Source organism: Coregonus clupeaformis, unplaced genomic scaffold (assembly GCF_020615455.1).
Source record: "Coregonus clupeaformis isolate EN_2021a unplaced genomic scaffold, ASM2061545v1 scaf0322, whole genome shotgun sequence".
Taxonomy (NCBI): Eukaryota; Metazoa; Chordata; class Actinopteri; order Salmoniformes; family Salmonidae; genus Coregonus; species Coregonus clupeaformis.
In genome coordinates, this window is record NW_025533777.1 from 413,950 (window position 1) to 436,032 (window position 22,083).

Here is a 22,083-nt window from a genome sequence, read left to right on the forward strand (position 1 = left end):
GATCGAATCCGGGTCTGTAGTGACGCCTCAAGCACTGCGATGCAGTGCCTTAGACCGCTGCGCCACAAATTATATGTTTTGCCCTTTAGTCTGTGTACATTACTGTATTTATACTTGGGATTTCACTTTTCAACAGTAAAAGTAAAAAAAAATCACTGGAGAACATCTTTAAAGTATAATTTTTAGAGATGACTAATGTTACTATCTGGCCCTCATACCATCATGGCCACCTAATCATCCTCAGCTTCCAATTGGCTCATTCATCCCCCCTCAATGACCTTTAACTATTCCCCAGGTCATTGCGGTAAAATGAGAATGTGTTCTCAATCAACTTACCTTGTAAAACAAGGGTAAAATAAAATACAAATGAAATAATGTCCCCATGATAACAAAAAATAAAACATTTAATTGAAATACTGTAGAATTCTATTCATTCCTATGTAGGACTGCTCCAACTGGTGAATGCCAATATGGCCGACTGGTGGCTTCAAAGCCTCTCAATGGCCAATACATACCATCAGCAATCCAGGGTTTATATACATAATTGGTTCAGACTTGCTCATGTGGAACAAACTTAAACTTGTACCTTTTTTCAGTGCTGAATTGAATGTCATTGAGAAAACAGAAAGTTGTCATAATGTATTTTTATTTCTCACAAACATCATTTCTGAATTTAAAAGTAATCCAAGAAGTAATCATCTAGTTTTTCAAAAGTATCGTGGGTTTCATAACCACGTGTTTATAACAACTCAATAATGATGAGAAGTAGACAGGAATTCAGTTCAACCATTTATATGAATGTGCTCATCTCAACACATATTACCCATGATGCTCTGCTTATACAACTACGGTGCAAATAGTACAACCCTAATACACAACAATTACAATATTTTTGCGGTTAACGTCACTGATAACAGTTACCGTTTTTTTGTAATCAGATTACATGTAACTGATTATGTAATCAGTTACTCCTCAACCCTGCCTACAGGTAGGCTAGGCCTAAAATATCCCTGGGCTGTTCTCTCTAGGACCTCCGCTCTGTCTATGATCAACTCTCTCGGAAACCATTTAATTGCACCAAATAAGGCGAAGGAGGAGAGATGAAATATACAAGCCAACCCTCCCCTAGGAAACCCTAGGAAAATAAACAAAAGCTGTTATAGAAGTGTCATTCCTGGATGGAAATGCTCGAGAAACATAAGAGGATGCGCACTGTGGTAGAGTAGACTATATGCTTCCCGAGTTGAGAGAATGCAATTTCATCAGTGACACTGTGCCCAAATGGAATTGTGTGAGTCTTTCAGCTATTATAGCCTATTCAGAAGAATAGGCAGTATGGTTTCTACTCCACAACACCACACATGAACATTAGTATTCCCAGGATATTACCAAACAGGAACAGGCCCCTCTGTGCACTGCTATTATGTGTAGCCTATAAATTTGATCCAAAAGCACATTTCATTTCATTAATTAATCTCACATTTCATCACACTCATACCAGACAAAAATGTTCTGCAAGCCTTGAGTCCAGACACGTGTCAAACAACGATTTATATATACACTAGATGACTAACAGGGGGCGCTGTTTTGAAGCCACCGCGCCTCCATCTTGGCACTCTCCAACAGTTGTCAAAAATATTTTGGGAGCTATAGAAATCCATTTATTAAAGTCTACATTTATTTTTGCCATGTTTATTATATTCCATATACCTTAATTTATTTATTTATTTTATTTTACCTTTATTTAACTAGGCAAGTCAGTTAAGAACAAATTCTTAGAGATATTGTGACCTCTACTGGTTTCATAAAGTTATAACACCATGGAAAACTCATCATTTACATTTACGTCATTTAGCAGACGCTCCTATCCAGAGCGACCTACAGTTAGTGAATGCATACATGTTTTTTTTTTCATACTGGCCCCCGGTGGGAAACGAACCCACATCCCTGCCGGCCAAACCCTCCCCACATCCCTGCCGGCCAAACCCTCCCCACATCCCTGCCGGCCAAACCCTCCCCTACCTTGGACGACGCTGGACCAATTGTGCGCCGCTGCGACAGAGCCTGGACCACATGCAGTGCCTTAGACCACTGCGCCACTCGGGAGTCAGTATAGATGACTATAGAATTATTATGCCATTTATGTAGGCTACTAATACCTCTATAGTATATCATCCATGATGGATATGGAAAGTGTTTGGCTGAGGCATTTGACTCATCTGAAGAGAAAGTAGTTGGAAGCTATCCACAATAAAATCGTATTACCATGCATAGACCTAGGCTGTGTTCAATGGTAATTGATCAAACAAAGTAGTCTAGAAGTTACAGAAAAATGATTTGTCTTCCCGAAAATATAAATTATATGCGGGAATATTGCCTAATTAGCCTATTTTAAAGGGATAGTTCACCCAAATTACAAAATGACACATTGGTTTCCTTACCCTGTAAGCAGTCTATGGACAAGGTAACAGTAATCCATGCTTTGTCAGTGGAGGCTGCTGAGGGGAGGACGGCTCATAATAATGTCTGGACCAGAGCAAATGGAATGGCATTAAACACATGGAAACCATGATTTGGATGTATTTAATACCATTCCACTGATTCCACTCCAGTCATTACCATGAGCCCGTCCTCCCCAATTAAGGTGCCACCAACCTCCTGTGTTTGGTTTTATTTCCCTGGCACTGTTTCCAAATGCTAATGTTTCAGTATTTGTGGCACAAATCCCATTCAAGTCATGGGACCGATTTAAGCATTTTCCGCGCATCATGTACAAATCATACGAAAGTATAAAAAATGTAGCGTGAAGCTTATCAAAGTCACTTATAGATTATTTGAACATGATGCGCAAAAAAATTCAAATATATGTCCCATGACTTAAATCGAATTTGTGCCACAAATGCTAAATGTGATTTGTGCCACAAATGCATTTGGAAACAGTGTCAGGGTAACTAAACCAAAGCATGGATTGCTGTTATACATTGTCCATAGACTGCTTACATGGTAAAGAAACAAATATGTAATTTTGTAATTTGGGTGAACTATCCCCCTTTAAATGCTAGGCATTTAAATGTAGCTCAATTGGTAGAGCATGGCACTTGTAACGCCAGGGTAGTGGGTTCGATCCCCGGGACCACCCATAGTAAAAATGTATGCACACGTGACTGTAAGTCGCTTTGGATAAAAGCGTCTGCTAAATGGCATATTATTATAATTAAATAGATAACATCTACTGAAGAAATCTGATAGGCCTCTTGTAGCCTACACCAATATTTAGAATTCTCTGTTCATCTATACTTAATTCTGTCAGTGACAGGGCTGTGTGTCCACCAATATTGCTTTTGGAATTAGATCTAAGAAAGGGTAACCAACATAAGGTGCTAAAAATATTACACACCAATACAATAACAAACACGTAACACGTAACATGAAACAAAACATTTACTGTAGGCTATATCCACAATTTCTCACTAATTAGTTTCACCCCAAGAAAGTCACATATACATATAATATAAGACTGCTTGAAATACGCACTTTGCTGTTTTTTTGTACATTTGTCAGGAGGAAAATATTTTGTTCCTTTTGTACTTTCCCTTTAATGTTTTTTTTTAAACATACCCTTTAATAATTTACCTGGCCACACCTGAATTTCCACCCACTGAAAATAAGTTGCACAATAACAATAGAAGTGGGAAAACGACGTAAGAGACATTCCATAAAATTCCCACGCTCGTTGTTTGATAAGCGCTGAGGTTGGGTGAGTGTTACACATTTATGTATTTTCAGTTGTATTTTCCAGCTTTGTAAAACTAGCAGTCTTCTTGCGTGGTTGAAAGTCCAACATTTTATCTAGTGCGCTGTTATGAGAAACTTCCGTGTTGTGATCTGGAGTGCGCTTTGAAGGTCTGTGTACAACATTTGTCTTGACAGTTAACACATTCAGGCAACTTTATAACTCTATTTGTGTCTGAAATATATTTTATTTAGTGGTTTCACATTGCAAGCGTATTTTATTTGGTAGTCATGCGTAAATAGAGCCTTTCTTTTCTTAGACTACTCAAACAGCACAGGCCATAATGAGATGCATTGGGCGAGCTTTGTTTGCAAGGGGCAGGGAGGGATTCTACTTGTCTTATCGTTCTTTTTATTTTAATTGTATTATTATTATTATTATTATTATTATTATTATTATTTTCATTTAGCAGACGCTATTATCCAGAGCGACTTACAGTTAGTGAGTGCATACATTTTTCATTCTTGGCTTACCTTACCTGTCGTGGAAAAGTGTCCACCTTAGAGACTATTGTTTGATAATTAATGACACTAGAATACTGTCTGGAGTTACATCTTATCGGTTTTGGGGCATCATCTCTTGCGTGGGAAGACATGTATGACCTATGAATGTGCACTCTGTAAATGTACTTTTCTTTGTAGGTGAAGAAGAGCAGTTTACCATAAAACCAATAGAGCTGAGACACAAAGAAAAAAACAGACAATGTGATGTGACTTCAGTCAAAGTAAAAACACTCAATCAAGCATAGACTTACTTACAGATTCACCAAGACAGATGGACGAAGTCTGGAGACATTGAACACCTAAAAAACCAATGACTGAGATCCTACCGTCAAACCTGGAGCTGCTAGAAGACAGCCCCTCCAAAACCAGCGGGGTGTCTGCTAAACCCCAAACCCCAACATGGGGGGCAGAGGGGGAGAAAGTGATTAAAGAATTGGAGGAAGATTTGGAAAAGGGGAGGGAAGGAGTGGTGGATGAAGAAGAAATGGTCAGCTCGGCTAAATTGGAACCTACCACTCTGCAATGGCCAGGTGACAGGGGTGTAGAGAAAACAACAAAGAAAGGAAGAGCATTGACTGAGAAAGAAGATAAGGGAAGGGGAAAGGGGGATGACCCAGAGGGAGAGAGGAGGAGCGTGCGCTCCATGTGCACCTCTCTTCAAGAAGGAGAAAGCCGGACGGAGAGCGAGAGAGGGCTGGGGTTGGGAGCGGAGAGAATGGGGGAAGAATGGATGGAGATGGAGAGAGAGGTGCAGGACCCAGGGCTGTGTAAGAGAGGGAAGAAGGTGCAGGTAGAGATAGAGGTGGAAGATGGTATGAACTCTTTGCCTGAGAAGGCAGCGCAGGTCTTTAACCCATCCGTCACCATCCTACACTCCTCTAGTGCTCCGACGTCTCCCAGAGAACGTGAGGCATCCTGGGTTGTTGACGCAGAGAAGAGCCCCCTCCTCGTTCCCCACGGAACCCCACCTGATGGCTACTACCACCACTGGCCAGTGGAGGGGGGATCCTCAAAATGTAAAGAGATGCACCAACATTTCATCATTCTGTCTTTTGGCCTCCAACCTCTCTCTCTCTCCATGTCTCTGTCTTTCTCTTTGCTAGTCTCTCCCTTGTTCATTCAGCCACTGTGGCTCTGCTCAAATAGTTTTGCGAGTGCAAATTCATCCTTCCCTCTTCCCTTATTTGAGGTAATCTAATCTATAAGTGGTAGTGTTTCCGTTCGCTTTCTTTTACTTCACAGAGGGCAGGAAGACTAATAGTATCTCCTTTCTTCTCCCCTGCAGGTGGGTGTGACTGTGCCAACAGGGAAGCTCTCAAAGTGGGCGTGTCTGTGTTCACTGCAGCTCTCATTTTCCCCCTCCTGTTGTGGGGGGGCTATGTCTTCCTGCCTTTTGATGCCCCACTGTTGGACAGTGCCCCCCTCAGGCTGGTCTACACGCTACGCTGCTCTGTTTTCGCTGTGGTGCCCATCATACTGGGTGAGTGGCTCATTGGTCATTCAGCAGATGTTCTTTACCAGAATTACTCAGGTGTGAACAGCAAGGTGAGTCGAACAACAACACTATCGTCACAAGCTAACCCTCATGTTGTCCTCCCAGGCTGGTTGGTGCTGGGTGTCTCCAGGATGCGGTTGGGTGATGTGAAGCCGCTGTGTGAGGTGGAGGCCTGGGAAGTGGGTGTGCACCGGCGCTATGTGGATGACTCCGTCACCCTCTTCCTTCTCTACTTCCTGCAGCTGGCCGTTATGGCGCCCTACCTGAGCCAGGACCTGCTCAAACTGGTGCCCCTGCTCACCATCATCTTCGCCTTCGGAAGGTAATGAAACAACAATACACCAGAGAGATGCAGTGAAATGTGTTGTCCAATTTCAGTGCTCAGTCAGTCATAACCCTATACCTACCCTATATGACATGTGATCTCAATATAAGGCGGTCTGGGCAGACTATAGAAATGACTGCATCTGTCTAATGTCCATCTCTCCTCTGTGCCAACAGGCTGATGTACTGGGTGGCAGCTGCACTGGGCAGCAGTATTCGGGGCTTTGGCTTCGGCCTGTCCTTCCTGCCCACCATGGCCATGCTGGGTGCCAACCTCTACTTCATCGTCACCATGGACGCTGGGGGCACCATCTTCGCCCAGGATGTGGTGCACCAACAAGACCCACCCCCAGACTCCCGCCAGAGGTTCTGGGGATAGGGGGATGGAGGAAAAACAGAAGGAATGGAACAATGGGGAAGAGGGACAGGATCTGTTTTACCTACTGGTGGAATTTAACTTTCAAAGGGTTACTATGTAAACGGTAGTGAATTGTTTTAGAGTGTGATTAAACCACACTGATGATGTGTATAATGGACTGGGCAGTGGTAGTCAGTGATAGAGCATGTAAAAACAGTAATTGGAGAAAGGGTGTCTACGTTATAATTCATCTTCTTGCATGGCATTAAACCGTCACTTTAGTGAAACAGTAGAATGTATTCTGTAGAAGATCTGCTAATTGACAGAAGGACAATTAAGTACCATGGAATAATGTTGAAATCACAATTGTTGTCTCAATGCAAAGAGTTAATGAAAATAGAGTTTGTAGCTCCACTCAGAATTGTGCCACTTGGGGAAGTTTCGACAACAACCAAACCACTGTCTTCCTCAGAAATATCTAGCTAGGCCTGCTGCAGACAAATAGTTTGCTGAACTGTGCTGTTTGGTTTGACAAGTATATCTGTACTTGAGGCATCCTGTAATCTATTGTATTGCATTTGGTAATTAATCTGGTATTACAGGCTAATAACATTAATTGCATTGACATTTGGGATGTAATATCAGGTTTATAGAGAAAAACTAAGACTTGCTCTAGACCTTCTAGTCAATCAATTTCCTCTTGAAAATGTTCAATATAACCAATCAAAAAATCACGTTCTGTGATAAGGTCATCGACTACTGAGTGGACATTTTGTCTCATATCTTCATGACTGTATTTCCTTTTAAAAGGATGTCCACACATTAGCAATGCAATTATAACAGCTAACAAGTCATTTAAAGATAATGGATTTAGTACAAAGACTTTGACATTGAGAACCATTTCACAATTAAAGAATGTGGATTGCATGGCATTTTGTGTCCCCACAAAAATGGCAACGTCCTTATAGAAATCCAACCTGTCCCAACAAGTACCTACAGTGAGGGGAAAAAAGTATTTGATCCCCTGCTGATTTTGTACATTTGCCCACTCACAAAGACATGATCAGTCTATAATTTTAATGGTAGGTTTATTTGAACAGTGAGAGACAGAATAACAACAAAAAAATCCAGAAAAACGCATGTCAAAAATGTTATAAATTGATTTGCATTTTAATGAGGGAAATAAGTATTTGACCCCTCTGCAAAACATGACTTAGTACTTGGTGGCAAAACCCTTGTTGGCAATCCTTGTCAGATGTTTCTTGTAGTTGGCCACCAGGTTTGCACACATCTCAGGAGGGATTTTGTCCCACTCCTCTTTGCAGATTTTCTCCAAGTCATTAAGGTTTCGAGGCTGACGTTTGGCAACTCGAACCTTCACCTGGGAGCCAGAAATCTTTCTGATTGAGAGGGGGTCAAATACTTTTTTTTTTCCCTCCACATATTTTCTATGGGATTAAGGTCTGGAGACTGGCTAGGCTACTCCAGGACCTTAATGTGCTTCTTCTTGAGCCACTCCTTTGTTGCCTTGGCCAAGCTGCTTGGCGATGGTCTTGTAGCCCATTCCAGCCTTGTGTAGGTCTACAATCTTGTCCCTGACATCCTTGGAGAGCTCTTTGGTCTTGGCCATGGTGGAGAGTTTGGAATCTGATTGATTGATTGCTTCTGTGGACAGGTGTCTTTTATACAGGTAACAAGCTGAGATTAGGAGCACTCCCTTTAAGAGTGTGCTCCTAATCTCAGCTCGTTACCTGTATAAAAGACACCTGGGAGCCAGAAATCTTTCTGATTGAGAGGGGGTCAAATACTTTTTTTTTTCCCTCCACATATTTTCTATGGGATTAAGGTCTGGAGACTGGCTAGGCTACTCCAGGACCTTAATGTGCTTCTTCTTGAGCCACTCCTTTGTTGCCTTGGCCATGTGTTTTGGGTCATTGTCATGCTGGAATACCCATCCAAGACCCATTTTCAATGCCCTGGCTGAGGGAAGGAGGTTCTCAGCCAAGATTTGACGGTACATGGCCCCATCCATCGTCCCTTTGATGCGGTGAAGTTGTCCTGTCCCTTTAGCAGAAAAACACCCCCAAAGCATAATGTTTCCACCTCCATGTTTGACGCTGGGGATGGTGTTCTTGGGGTCATAGGCAGCATTCCTCCTCCTCCAAACACTGCGAGTTGAGTTGATGCCAAAGAGCTCGATTTTGGTCTCATCTGACCACAACACTTTCACCCAGTTCTCTGAATCATTCAGATATTCATTGGCAAACTTCAGATGGCCCTGTATATGTGCTTTCTTGAGCAGGGGGACCTTGCGGGCGCTGCAGATTTCAGTCCTTCACGGCGTAGTGTGTTACCAATTGTTTTCTTGGTGACTATGGTCCCAGCTGCCTTGAGATCATTGACAAGATCCTCCCGTGTAGTTCTGGGCTGATTCCTCACCGTTCTCATGAGCATTGCAACTCCACGAGGTGAGATCTTGCATGGAGCCCCAGGCCGAGGGAGATTGACAGTTATTTTGTGTTTCTTCCATTTGCGCGAATAATCGCACCAACTGTTGTCACCTTCTCACCAAGCTGCTTGGCGATGGTCTTGTAGCCCATTCCAGCCTTGTGTAGGTCTACAATCTTGTCCCTGACATCCTTGGAGAGCTCTTTGGTCTTGGCCATGGTGGAGAGTTTGGAATCTGATTGATTGATTGCTTCTGTGGACAGGTGTCTTTTATACAGGTAACAAACTGAGATTAGGAGCACTCCCTTTAAGAGTGTGCTCCTAATCTCAGCTCGTTACCTGTATAAAAGACACCTGGGAGCCAGAAATCTTTCTGATTGAGAGGGGGTCAAATACTTTTTTCCCTCATTAAAATGCAAAAAAATTTATAACATTTTTGACATGCGTTTTTCTGGATTTGTTTGTTGTTATTCTGTCTCTCACTGTTCAAATAAACCTACCATTAAAATTATAGACTGATAATTTCTTTGTCAGTGGGCAAACTTACAAAATCAGCAGGGGATCAAATACTTTTTTCCCTCACTGTACCTGCCCAGGCGGTCCAACCTCCATGCCTTTATCTCTGAAAACGAATCCTTTCACAATACAGCACAGCCCTGTAAGGGCGATTGTGAATGGAGTTGTTACTGTATTTTAAAATAGACCTATAATAGAAATGTATCTATTTTAAAATGTTATGAATTAAATCTGATTTTTACAGTGCAGGTATAGAATTTATGAAATGTATAACTACACTGATTCTGTTCTACATTTCCAAGTAAACTTCAGCTAATTACAGTCTAAAAGTGTAGAGTCTATTTAATGTCTATGATAGTCTTTTCTTATGATTTTCTTTTACTTTTTATATATTTTCTCAAAATGATAAATGTAAATAAATTATACTTAACAAGTGATGTTTTTATTGGCCTTTCATTTGCATCATTAGTGAAGCTGCCATTTTTATTGGTATGAAAGCCTTTTCGTGACCAATAAAAATCAGCAAGCATTTAAGGTAGACCTACAGTCGTGGTCAAAAGTTTTGAGAATGACACAAATACTAATTTTCACAAAGTCTGCTGCCTCAGTTTCGATGATGGCAATTTGCATATACTCCAGAATGTCATGAAGAGTGATCAGGTGAATTGCAAAGTCCCTCTTTGCCATGAAAATGAACTTAATCCCAAAAAAGCATTTCCACTGCATTTCAGCCCTGGCACAAAAGGACCAGCTGCCATCTTGTCAGTGATTCTCTCGTTAACACAGGTGAGAGTGTTGACGAGGACAAGGCTGGAGATCACTCTGTCATGCTGATTGAGTTAGAATAACAGACTGGAAGCTTTAAAAGGAGGGTGGTGCCTGAAATCATTGTTCTTCCTCTGTTAACCATGGTTACCTGCAAGGAAACACGTGCCGTCATCATTGCTTTGCACAAAAAGGGCTTCACAGGCAAGGATATTGCTGCTAGTAAGATTGCACCTAAATCAAAAAAAATTTGGATCATCAAGAACTTCAAGGAGAGAGGTTCAATTGTTGTGAAGAAGGCGTCAGGGCGCCCAAGAAAGTCCAGCAAGCGCCAGGACCGTCTCCTAAAGTTGATTCAGCTGCGGGATCGGGGCACCACCAGTGCAGAGCTTGCTCAGGAATGGCAGCAGGCAGGTGTGAGTGCATCTGCACGCACAGTGAGGCAAAGACTTTTGGAGGATGGCCTGGTGTCAAGAAGGGCAGCAAAGAAGCCACTTCTCTCCAGGAAAAACATCAGGGACAGACTGATATTCTGCAAAAGGTACATGGATTGGACTGCTGAGGACTGGGGTAAAGTCATTTTCTCTGATGAACAAAACCCCACAAATTCTGACAAACTCCAAGCATTGATTATGCCAGAATGGGCTGCCATCAGTCAGGATGTGGCCCAGAAGTTAATTGACAGCATGCCAGGGCGGATTGCAGAGGTCTTGAAAAAGAAGGGTTAATGTAATTGTGAATAAAAGCCTTTGACACTTGTGGAATGCTTGTAATTATACTTCAGTATACCATAGTAACATCTGACAAAAATATCTCATTACACTGAAGCAGCGAACTTTGTGAAGACCAATACTTTTGTCATTCTCAAAACTTTTGACCATGACTGTATGTGCATTACAGTTGTTCTGAATGGGCACCTGTTTTCGGTTGGTGCTATTGCTGCATTCACAACCAAGTGGGAAGGTGGTATTTATCACCTACGACTGGGAGAAATCCACTTGAACACACTTCCAACTCCTAATTACTAGCCTTGGTGATTTACTGCCACCTGCAGTTATGGAATGTTTGCTCACGAGTGTAATTCATTGGCTGATCCCTCCTGATGACCTGGATGGAAATATATAATATTTCCTTAACCTGTAGGAAGTCCCACCCAGTTGACTACTTAAAAATGGTGAAACTCCTCAACGGCGCTGCCCATGCTAAAACTGGCTTTTGGGCACTAGTGTCCTCTATCTATCTCTGTGTGAAACTTGTCTATCACCCCTGATCGCAGACTTCTCCCACATGTTGACCTCTGACCTCACCTACTAAGGAAATTACCTTGATAACAGCATAATAATTTGTTTACAAGCATTATAGCTGTACTTTTAGTTTATGGTTGACGCAGCTTGTTGGCCATTAGTCATCTGGCGTTTGTCAACGAGTTCAAAGCATGTGAATGCATACAACTGGTCGGAGATATCCGAGTTCCCAGTTGTTTTGAACGCGGCATAACATCAAGCCTATGACATAGGCCTACATTTTTCGAATGGGCTAACTGGCTCCCATTTTTGTCGGCGGTAAAATATTGTTCACGTACACCCAAACTTCTCGTTTATTTATGGTCTGGCCACAGGGAAGTCTGGGTTCAGAATGACAAGAAAGCTACCCCTTGCACGTGAGTTTTAAAGTAGGCCTATCTCATCTGTACCCCAGGGGTATTTACCACTAAAGTTATCGAAGTGAAGGGACAAGAGGAGTAAAATATGGCAGCTGCACCAGCTAGAAGAAAACACGGCGCATGTCTGCTTCGAATCAAAGAAAATTGTCCATTGCGAAAATTTAGGAAAAACAGGTGTTACGGTAAGAACATGATTGTTTTCAAGAATTGATGGATAAAAATATATAGCCTATAAAAATGCATAACATTTACGTATAGACGAATTATACCACCCAGGAAGTTAGGGTTGAAGTTGACACTTCACAGATCCCTGTCGGCCTTGCACTGTATGAATTTGACAGTAAAATGTGTATTGAATTTGATAGCCTAAATGCTATAGCCTGATAATACATTAGGGGTAGGCCTATTATAAATAATAATCTTACATTTTAAAGTTTTATTTACTATAAAGCGACACTATAAAATGTGTATATCAAGGGAGCAAATGCACGACTTTATCCACATGCAAACACCTTTATGTATAGTGCTGAAGGAATAACATTCTAGAAGATAAACATTACATAATTTGTTTACCAGTATACATTTTATGTCAACATAAACATAAACAATGGAGTAAAACGGCCTTATATTACGGTAAGACTACTGTACTTATCAAATAATGAATAATAAGTCATATTCATCCAAATCAAGGGGTAGGCTATATTGCATTAGTTGAAATGACTGGAAATCTGACTGTGGCTTTAAAATAAGTCGTCTGTGTTGTTAACTGCCAATGCTGTTTGCAACAGTTTTGAGGAAGTTGGAGGCCAAAGTAGTAAGGCAACATTTAGTCCCAACGTATCATGCGGTTGCTTAAGACTTGTCCATCAGGATTGCCATACCTGTCCGAAAGTACCCGCACTACTCTACGCCTACACCTGAACACCTCCTGTCAAGTACTTCAGTTGCACTTGCTGTCAAGAGCTGGTTGCCCAGGGTGGGTGCATGTCAGCAGGGTAAAAAGGCTTCCTGCATGGTCTCCTCTCCTTCAACTGGACTAATCTGAAAATAATTTGAAGTAAAGTCGTTGAAGCTAACTACTGAAAATTGCTTTCACCAGTCCAGTTCTTTCACATCAGTGCAGATGAAGGAAATTAGATAAGGAGAGGAAATCACTTCAGAGTATTGATACTTAGGCCTAATTGTCTTTTTTACATTTCCCTTTGGCAGATGTTACAGCCGCACCTTCGGCTGGTGGTGGGGTGTGTTCGGGAGACTTCAGTAAGCACCCCATTTCTGCATCCAAAACCGGACCTATCAGCACCATCTATGTAGAGCCCCTCCCTCCCTCCTATCAGTCTATTTACCGTCCCCACCAATCACAGGACCCCATTGGTAAGACACTTAAAACACTCGCATGGCCATCTTTCCAAATGTCTTGTTGAGTGGTCTCCAAAGGCTAATCGTTAACTGACCTCTTTTATCAGGAGCTGTGATATGGTAGTTACTGGTTATTATTAGTATTAGAAGTTACCTCTCTCGATCTCTCTGATAATCCTATTATAAATGGGAGCAATATTTTGGGAACATTGCTCTCACCTATGCAACTTGTCAGATCAGTGATTGTTTTGTTGAAGTAATGAAGAATGTATGCTATTGGGAAGTGCTTCACAGAGCCATACACTTGAGTATACAAAACATTAAGAACAACTGCTCTTTCCATGACAGACTGACCAGGGGCCTCATTTATAAACTGTGCATATGCATAAAATAGACCCCAAAACATGCGTGCGCCAGTTTTCACACAAAAGTTGGCATTTATAAAAACTGAACTTGACATGAAAATGTGCTCACCTTCCCACAAACTTTAGACCATGCGTAAGCACAGTTTCTAGTGGTTGAAGTATTGCATTGCAAGCAGGCAAGTAGATTAGTATTTTGTGCAAATGGGGGATATGAACAGGTTAAACAGGTTAATAACAAGATGCAATCATTTGACGTTAGTGAGAAGAGAGAAAATCTATTTAGTTTATCTTTGCATTTTAAATCCTAGGCTATTATTTATTTAATTTCCATGATCATTGCATAGTAAATTCCTCACCTTCTCTGTGATGGTTTCATACTCACGAGGTAGCATAGGCGGTTGTAGGTTACTTCTGTAGCTTACATCAGAATACTGTAATTTCACATTTCTCGAGTACACAATATTGCATTTATACACATAATGGGTTCATATTCCCGAAGTAGCCATAGCCTCCAACAAATTACCATGCGTATCTCATTTAATTGACCCTTCGCTATGCTATATTTGGGCAACCAATAATTTGAAACGCATCAAAGCTATTAAGGGATTTACAAAAACATTGTTTAAATGGCTAAATAATTTAACAGTGCACCAGGGGTACTTGCTACTGTGATTCCTGTAGGGCTGACCCCAATTAGTTGACTGGCCAGTTGTTTGGTCGATAGGCTGCTGGTCGACCAATATTTTCTTTAGTCGAGCAGTAGCAAATATATATAAGGTACCAGTCAACAGTTTGGACACACCTACTCATTCAAGGGTTTTTCTTTATTTTTACTACTTTCTACATTTGTAGAATAATAGTGAAGACATCAAAACTATGAAATAACACATATGGAATCATGTAGTAACCAAAAAAGTGTTAAACAAATCAAAATATATTTTATATTTGAGATTCTTCAAAGTAGCCACCCTTTGCACACTCTTAGCATTCTCTCAACCAGCTTGACCTGGAATGCTTTTCCAACAGTCTTGAAGGAATTCCCACATATGCTGAGAACTTGTTGGCTGCTTTTCCTTTGCTCTGCGGTCCAACTCATCCCAAACCATCTCAATTGGGTTGAGGTTGGGTGATTGTGGAGGCCAGGTCATCTGATGCAGCACTCCATCACTCTCCTTGGTCAAATAGCCCTTACACAGCCTGGAGGTGTGTTGGGTCATTGTCCTGTTGAAAAACAAATGATAGTCTCACTAAGCGCAAACCAGATGGGATGGCGTATCGCTGCAGAATGCTGTGGTAGCCATGCTGGTTAAGTGTGCCTTGAATTCTAAATATATCACCGACAGTGTCACCAGCAAAGCACCATCACACCTTCTCCTCCATGCTTCACGGTGGGACCAACACACACAGAGATTATCCGTTCACCTACTCTGCACCTCACAAAGACACGGCGGTTGGAACCAAATCTCTCAAATTTGGACTCATCAGACCAAAGGACAGATTTCCACCAGTCTAATGTCCATTGCTTGTGTTTCTTGGCCCAAGCGAGTCTTTTCTTATTATTGGTGTCCTTTAGTAGTGGTTTCTTTGCAGCAATTTGACCATGAAGGCCTGATTCACACAGTCTCCTCCAAACAGCTGATGTTGAGAAGTGTTTTTATTTATTTTTTATTTTTTAGGGGGTAGATCAGCTTTAATATTGCAGATAGATTGTAACTTCCATCAATGTACAGTGAGGGAAAAAAGTATTTGATCCCCTGCTGATTTTGTACGTTTACCCACTGACAAAGAAATGATCAGTCTATAATTTTAATGGTAGGTTTATTTGAACAGTGAGAGACAGAATAACAACAAACAAATCCAGAAAGACGCATGTCAAAAATGTTATAAATTGATTTGCATTTTAATGAGGGAAATAAGTATTTGACTCCCTCTCAATCAGAAAGATTTCTGGCTCCCAGGTGTCTTTTATACAGGTAACGAGCTGAGATTAGGAGCACACTCTTAAAGGGAGTGCTCCTAATCTCAGCTTGTTACCTGTATAAAAGACACCTGTCCACAGAAGCAATCAATCAATCAATCAGATTCCAAACTCTCCACCATGGCCAAGACCAAAGAGCTCACCAAGGATGTCAGGGACAAGATTGTAGACCTACACAAGGCTGGAATCGGCTACAAGACCATCGCCAAGCAGCTTGGTGAGAAGGTGACAACAGTTGGTGTGATTATTCGCAAATGGAAGAAACACAAAAGAACTGTCAATCTCCCTCGGCCTGGGGCTCCATGCAAGATCTCACCTCGTGGAGTTGCAATGATCATGAGAACGGTGAGGAATCAGCCCAGAACTATACGGGAGGATCTTGTCAATGATCTCAAGGCAGCTGGGACCATAGTCACCAAGAAAACAATTGGTAACACACTATGCCGTGAAGGACTGAAATCCTGCAGCGCCCGCAAGGTCCCCCTGCTCAAGAAAGCACATATACATGCCCGTCTGAAGTTTGCCAATTAACATCTGAATGATTCAGAGGAGAACTGGGTGAAAGTGTTGTGGTCAGATGAGACCAAAATGGAGCTCTTTGGCATCAACTCAACTCGCCGTGTTTGGAGGAGGAGGAATGCTGCCTATGACCCCAAGAACACCATCCCCACCGTCAAACATGGAGGTGGAAACATTATGCTTTGGAGGTGTTTTTCTGCTAAGGGGACAGGACAACTTCACCGCATCAAAGGGACGATGGATGGGGCCATGTACCATCAAATCTTGGGTGAGAACCTCCTTCCCTCAGCCAGGGCATTGAAAATGGGTCGTGGATGGGTATTCCAGCATGACAATGACCCAAAACACACGGCCAAGGCAACAAAGGAGTGGCTCAAGATGAAGCACATTAAGGTCCTGGAGTGGCCTAGCCAGTCTCCAGACCTTAATCCCATAGAAAATCTGTGGAGGGAGCTGAAGGGTTCGAGTTGCCAAACGTCAGCCTCGAAACCTTAATGACTTGGAGAAGTCAGGAGTGGGCCAAAATCACTCCTGAGATGTGCGCAAACCTGGTGGCCAACTACAAGAAACGTCTGACCTCTGTGATTGCCAACAAGGGTTTTTCCAGAGGTTTTGCCAAGTCATGTTTTGCAGAGGGGTCAAATACTTATTTCCCTCATTAAAATGCAAATCAATTTATAACATTTTTGACATGCGTTTTTCTGGATTTTGTTGTTGTTATTCTGTCTCTCACTGTTCAAATAAACCTACCATTAAAATTATAGACTGATCATTTCTTTGTCAGTGGGCAAACGTACAAAATCAGCAGGGGATCAAATACTTTTTTCCCCTCACTGTAATTGTCTGCATCACTTCCAATCCCCCATATATATTTTTCCCAGATATATATGCATACATACATATACATGCATATAAATACATACATATACAGTGGGGAGAACAAGTATTTGATACACTGCTGATTTTGCAGGTTTTCCTACTTACAAAGCATGTAGAGGTCTGTAATTTTTATCATAGGTACACTTCAACTGTGAGAGACGGAATCTAAAACAAAAACCCAGAAAATCACATTGTATGATTTTTAAGTAATTAATTTGCATTTTATTGCATGACATAAGTATTTGATACGTCAGAAAAGCAGAACTTAATATTTGGTACAGAAACCTTTGTTTGCAATTACAGAGATCATACGTTTCCTGTAGGTCTTGACCAGGTTTGCACACACTGCAGCAGGGATTTTGATCCACTCCTCCATACAGACCTTCTCCAGATCCTTCAGGTTTTGGGGCTGTCGCTGGGCAATATGGACTTTCAGCTCCCTCCAAAGATGTTCTATTGGGTTCAGGTCTGGAGACTGGCTAGGCCACTCCAGGACCTTGAGATGCTTCTTACGGAGCCACTCCTTAGTTGCCCTGGCTGTGTGTTTCGGGTCGTTGTCATGCTGGAAGACCCAGCCACGACTCATCTTCAATGCTCTTACTGAGGGAAGGAGGTTGTTGGCCAAGATCTCGCGATACATGGCCCCAACCATCCTCCGCCAAATACGGTGCAGTCGTCCTGTCCCCTTTGCAGAAAAGCATTCCCGTTTCCACCTCCATGCTTCACGGTTGGGATGGTGTTCTTGGGGTTGTACTCATCCTTCTTCTTCCTCCAAACACGGCGAGTGGAGTTTAGACCAAAAAGCTCTATTTTTGTCTCATCAGACCACATGACCTTCTCCCATTCCTCCTCTGGATCATCCAGGTGGTCATTGGCAAACTTCAGACGGGCCTGGACATGCGCTGGCTTGAGCAGGGGGACCTTGCGTGCGCTGCAAGATTTTAATCCATGATGGCGTAATGTGTTACTAATGGTTTTCTTTGAGACTGTGGTCCCAGCTCTCTTCAGGTCATTGACCAGGTCCTGCCGTGTAGTTCTGGGCTGATCCCTCACCTTCCTCATGATCATTGATGCCCCACGAGGTGAGATCTTGCATGGAGCCCCAGACCGAGGGTGGTTGACCGTCATCTTGAACTTCTTCCATTTTCTAATAATTGCGCCAACAGTTGTTGCCTTCTCACCAAGCTGCTTGCCTATTGTCCTGTAGTCCATCCCAGCCTTGTGGAGGTCTATATTTTTATCCCTGATGTCCTTACACAGCTCTCTGGTCTTGGCCATTTTGGAGAGGTTGGAGTCTGTTTGATTGAGTGTGTGGACAGGTGTCTTTTATACAGATAATGAGTTCAAACAGGTGCAGTTAATACAGGTAATGAGTGGAGAACAGGAGGGCTTCTTAAAGAAAAACTAACAGGTTTGTGAGAGCCGGAATTCTTACTGGTTGGTAGGTGATCAAATACTTATGTCATGCAATAAAATGCAAATTAATTACTTAAAAATCATACAATGTGATTTTCTGGATTTTTGTTTTAGATTCCGTCTCTCACAGTTGAAGTGTACCTATGATAAAAAATTACAGATCTCTACATGCTTTGTAAGTAGGAAAACCTGCAAAATCGGCAGTGTATCAAATACTTGTTCTCCCCACTGTATATACATATCATTTTTTTAAATGTATTTTATTTTATTACTTTCCAACCCCATTATTAGTTGCTATTAGTCCCAACCTTCAGCTCCATTCAACTCCTCCCATCTATCTCTTAACACCATCCATATTGGATTTCTATTTGCCATATATTTTTCAACTGTACTGTGATGTTTCACAAAAGTTCTGAACCCTTCTATTCTACAGATTGTAAATTGAAAATAAACATTTTTGCTAAAAGCATTATTATATTATTATAATATAAATAATAATATGCCATTTAGCAGACGCTTTTATCCAAAGCGACTTACAGTCATGCGTGCATACATTTTTTTTTTTGTGTATGGGTGGTCCCGGGGATCGAACCCACTACCTTGGCGTTACAAGCGCCGTGCTCTACCAGCTGAGCTACAGAGGACCACGATTGACTATGATCGATTGACTATGACTTTTCAGATCACCCGACTTCAACTGTATTGTCAACCAATCATGTCAATGCGGAGCTATAAGGAGCCCTACACATTGTTACCAAATTTGAGAGGCGCACGATGAAGTGAGGCCATACGTAGCCAAAGTGATTTATAGGATATTTATTTTTAACAAGATATTTTCAAATTGCAGGCTGCACTGTTTTATTTGTTGGCTTTATGTAGGCTATTTTTACATAGTTGGCAATGGCAATATACAGTGGGGGAAAAAAGTATTTAGTCAGCCACCAATTGTGCAAGTTCTCCCACTTAAAAAGATGAGAGAGGCCTGTAATTTTCATCATAGGTACACGTCAACTATTACAGACAAATTGAGATTTTTCTCCTCCAGAAAATCACATTGTAGGATTTTTAATGAATTTATTTGCAAATTATGGTGGAAAATAAGTATTTGGTCACCTACAAACAAGCAAGATTTCTGGCTCTCACAGACCTGTAACTTCTTCTTTAAGAGGCTCCTCTGTCCTCCACTCGTTACCTGTATTAATGGCACCTGTTTGAACTTGTTATAAGTATAAAAGACACCTGTCCACAACCTCAAACAGTCACACTCCAAACTCCACTATGGCCAAGACCAAAGAGCTGTCAAAGGACACCAGAAACAAAATTGTAGACCTGCACCAGGCTGGGAAGACTGAATCTGCAATAGGTAAGCAGCTTGGTTTGAAGAAATCAACTGTGGGAGCAATTATTAGGAAATGGAAGACATACAAGACCACTGATAATCTCCCCTCGATCTGGGGCTCCACGCAAGATCTCACCCCGTGGGGTCAAAATGATCACAAGAACGGTGAGCAAAAATCCCAGAACCACACGGGGGGGACCCTAGTAAATGACCTGCAGAGAGCTGGGACCAAAGTAACAAAGCCTACCATCAGTAACACACTACGCCGCCAGGGACTCAAATCCTGCAGTGCCAGACGTGTCCCCCTGCTTAAGCCAGTACATGTCCAGGCCCGTCTGAAGTTTGCTAGAGTGCATTTGGATGATCCAGAAGAGGATTGGGAGAATGTCATATGGTCAGATGAAACCAAAATAGAACTTTTTGGTAAAAACTCAACTCGTCGTGTTTGGAGGACAAAGAATGCTGAGTTGCATCCAAAGAACACCATACCTACTGTGAAGCATGGGGGGTGGAAACATCATGCTTTGGGGCTGTTTTTTCTGCAAAGGGACCAGGACGACTGATCCGTGTAAAGGAAAGAATGAATGGGGCCATGTATCGTGAGATTTTGAGTGAAAACCTCCTTCCATCAGTAAGGGCATTGAAGATGAAACGTGGCTGGGTCTTTCAGCATGACAATGATCCCAAACACACCGCCCGGGCAACGAAGGAGTGGCTTCGTAAGAAGCATTTCAAGGTCCTGGAGTGGCCTAGCCAGTCTCCAGATCTCAACCCCATAGAAAATCTTTGGAGGAAGTTGAAAGTCTGTGTTGCCCAGCGACAGCCCCAAAACATCACTGCTCTAGGGGAGATCTGCATGGAGGAATGGGCAAAAATACCAGCAACAGTGTGTGAAAACCTTGTGAAGACTTACAGAAAATGTTTGACCTGTGTCATTGCCAACAAAGGGTATATAACAAAGTATTGAGAAACTTTTGTTATTGACCAAATACTTATTTTCCACCATAATTTGCAAATAAATTCATAACAAAATCCTACAATGTGATTTTCTGGAGAAAAAAAATCTTATTTTGTCTGTAATAGTTGACGTGTACCTATGATGAAAATTACAGGCCTCTCATCTTTTTAAGTGGGAGAACTTGCACAATTGGTGGCTGACTAAATACTTTTTTCCCCCACTGTAAGTTACTTTTTAGATTTGTATAATTTTCATTTAGATTTGGATAGAATTTTGATTAACCACATGACAATGATTTTGAGATATGAAGTGGTTATTATAAATTAAATGAAACTGTTCCACGAAAATGTGCATATGAAAACCATAACTGGCGCGCAGATCGGTATTATCATTCCACATGAGAAAGGTTACCGACTCCTCGTGTAGCCTATTACCGGCAACTTCAGGAGAGTAATGGCAGAATCTGCGAAAGCCAGCAGGAGCAGGAGGAGGATGGTCGGGTCACGTTTTTTTCCTTCTGGTTATCTTGATCTCTGGCTCCCTCTTGAGACATTTGTGTCTTATTTAATCAAACAGTGCGCTTAAAGCATCAGACAAGCTCAATGCATATAGTTGATTTTATCAAAACACAAAGGACGTGTCTATATATGGAAAAATACACATAATTTTTTTGGGGACCAATCCATTGATCGAAAAGAACAGATGACTTTCGGTCTACCAAGATATATTTTTCTCGGGGACAGCCCTAGATTCCTCAAATGCAGAGCCTGTTTTGTGACATTGTTTGCTAGCTAGCTCAGTCTTATTGACCACTGAATGTTGCTAAGACTAGCTAGCTAGCCAGTTAATATACACTACCAGTCAAAAGTTTGGACACACCTACTCATTCAAGTTTTACATTGTAGAATAATAGTGAACACATCAAAACTATGAAATAACACATATGGAATCATCTAGTAACCAAAAAAGTGTTAAACAAATCAAAATATATTTGATATTTGATATTCCTCAACTAGCCCCCCTTTGCCTTGGTGACAGCTTTGCACACTCTTGCCATTCTCTCAACCAGCTTCATGAGGTAGTCACCTGGAATGCAGGTAGGGGGAATATACAGAAGATAGCCCAATTTGGTAAAATACCAAGTCCATATTATGGCTAGAACAGCTCAAATAAGGAAAGAGAAACAACAGACCGTCATTACTTTAAGACATGAATGTCGAACTTTGAACGTTTCTACAAGTGCAGTCGCAAAAACCATCATGCGCTAAGATGAAACTGACTCTCATGAGGACTGGTACTGTATATATATATATATTTTTTATGTACGTTAGCTAGCTAAGTTAGCCATGTTAGGAATACAACTCTCATCTGCTTTCAACATCAGGATTCGATTTGTTCGACAAGT

At 41.7% G+C, this 22,083-nt stretch overlaps 1 protein-coding gene across 2 annotated transcripts; it reads left to right on the forward strand.

The window, feature by feature from the left end:
* Nucleotides 1-3,669: 3,669 nt before the first annotated feature.
* LOC121573070 (transmembrane protein 79-like) lies at nucleotides 3,670-7,528 on the forward strand. Of its 2 annotated transcripts, none has more exons than XM_041885103.2 (5): nucleotides 3,670-3,757; nucleotides 4,435-5,312; nucleotides 5,582-5,776; nucleotides 5,897-6,113; nucleotides 6,293-7,528. In XM_041885103.2, the coding sequence occupies exons 2-5, from the start codon at nucleotides 4,607-4,609 to the stop codon at nucleotides 6,492-6,494; spliced, it is 1,320 nt and encodes a 439-aa protein (XP_041741037.1). In that variant the 5' UTR covers nucleotides 3,670-3,757; nucleotides 4,435-4,606; the 3' UTR covers nucleotides 6,495-7,528. The 2 variants fall into 2 exon arrangements, with proteins under 2 accessions (XP_041741037.1, XP_041741038.1); XM_041885104.2 differs by lacking the exon at nucleotides 3,670-3,757 and adding an exon at nucleotides 3,867-3,903.
* Nucleotides 7,529-22,083: the final 14,555 nt, after the last annotated feature.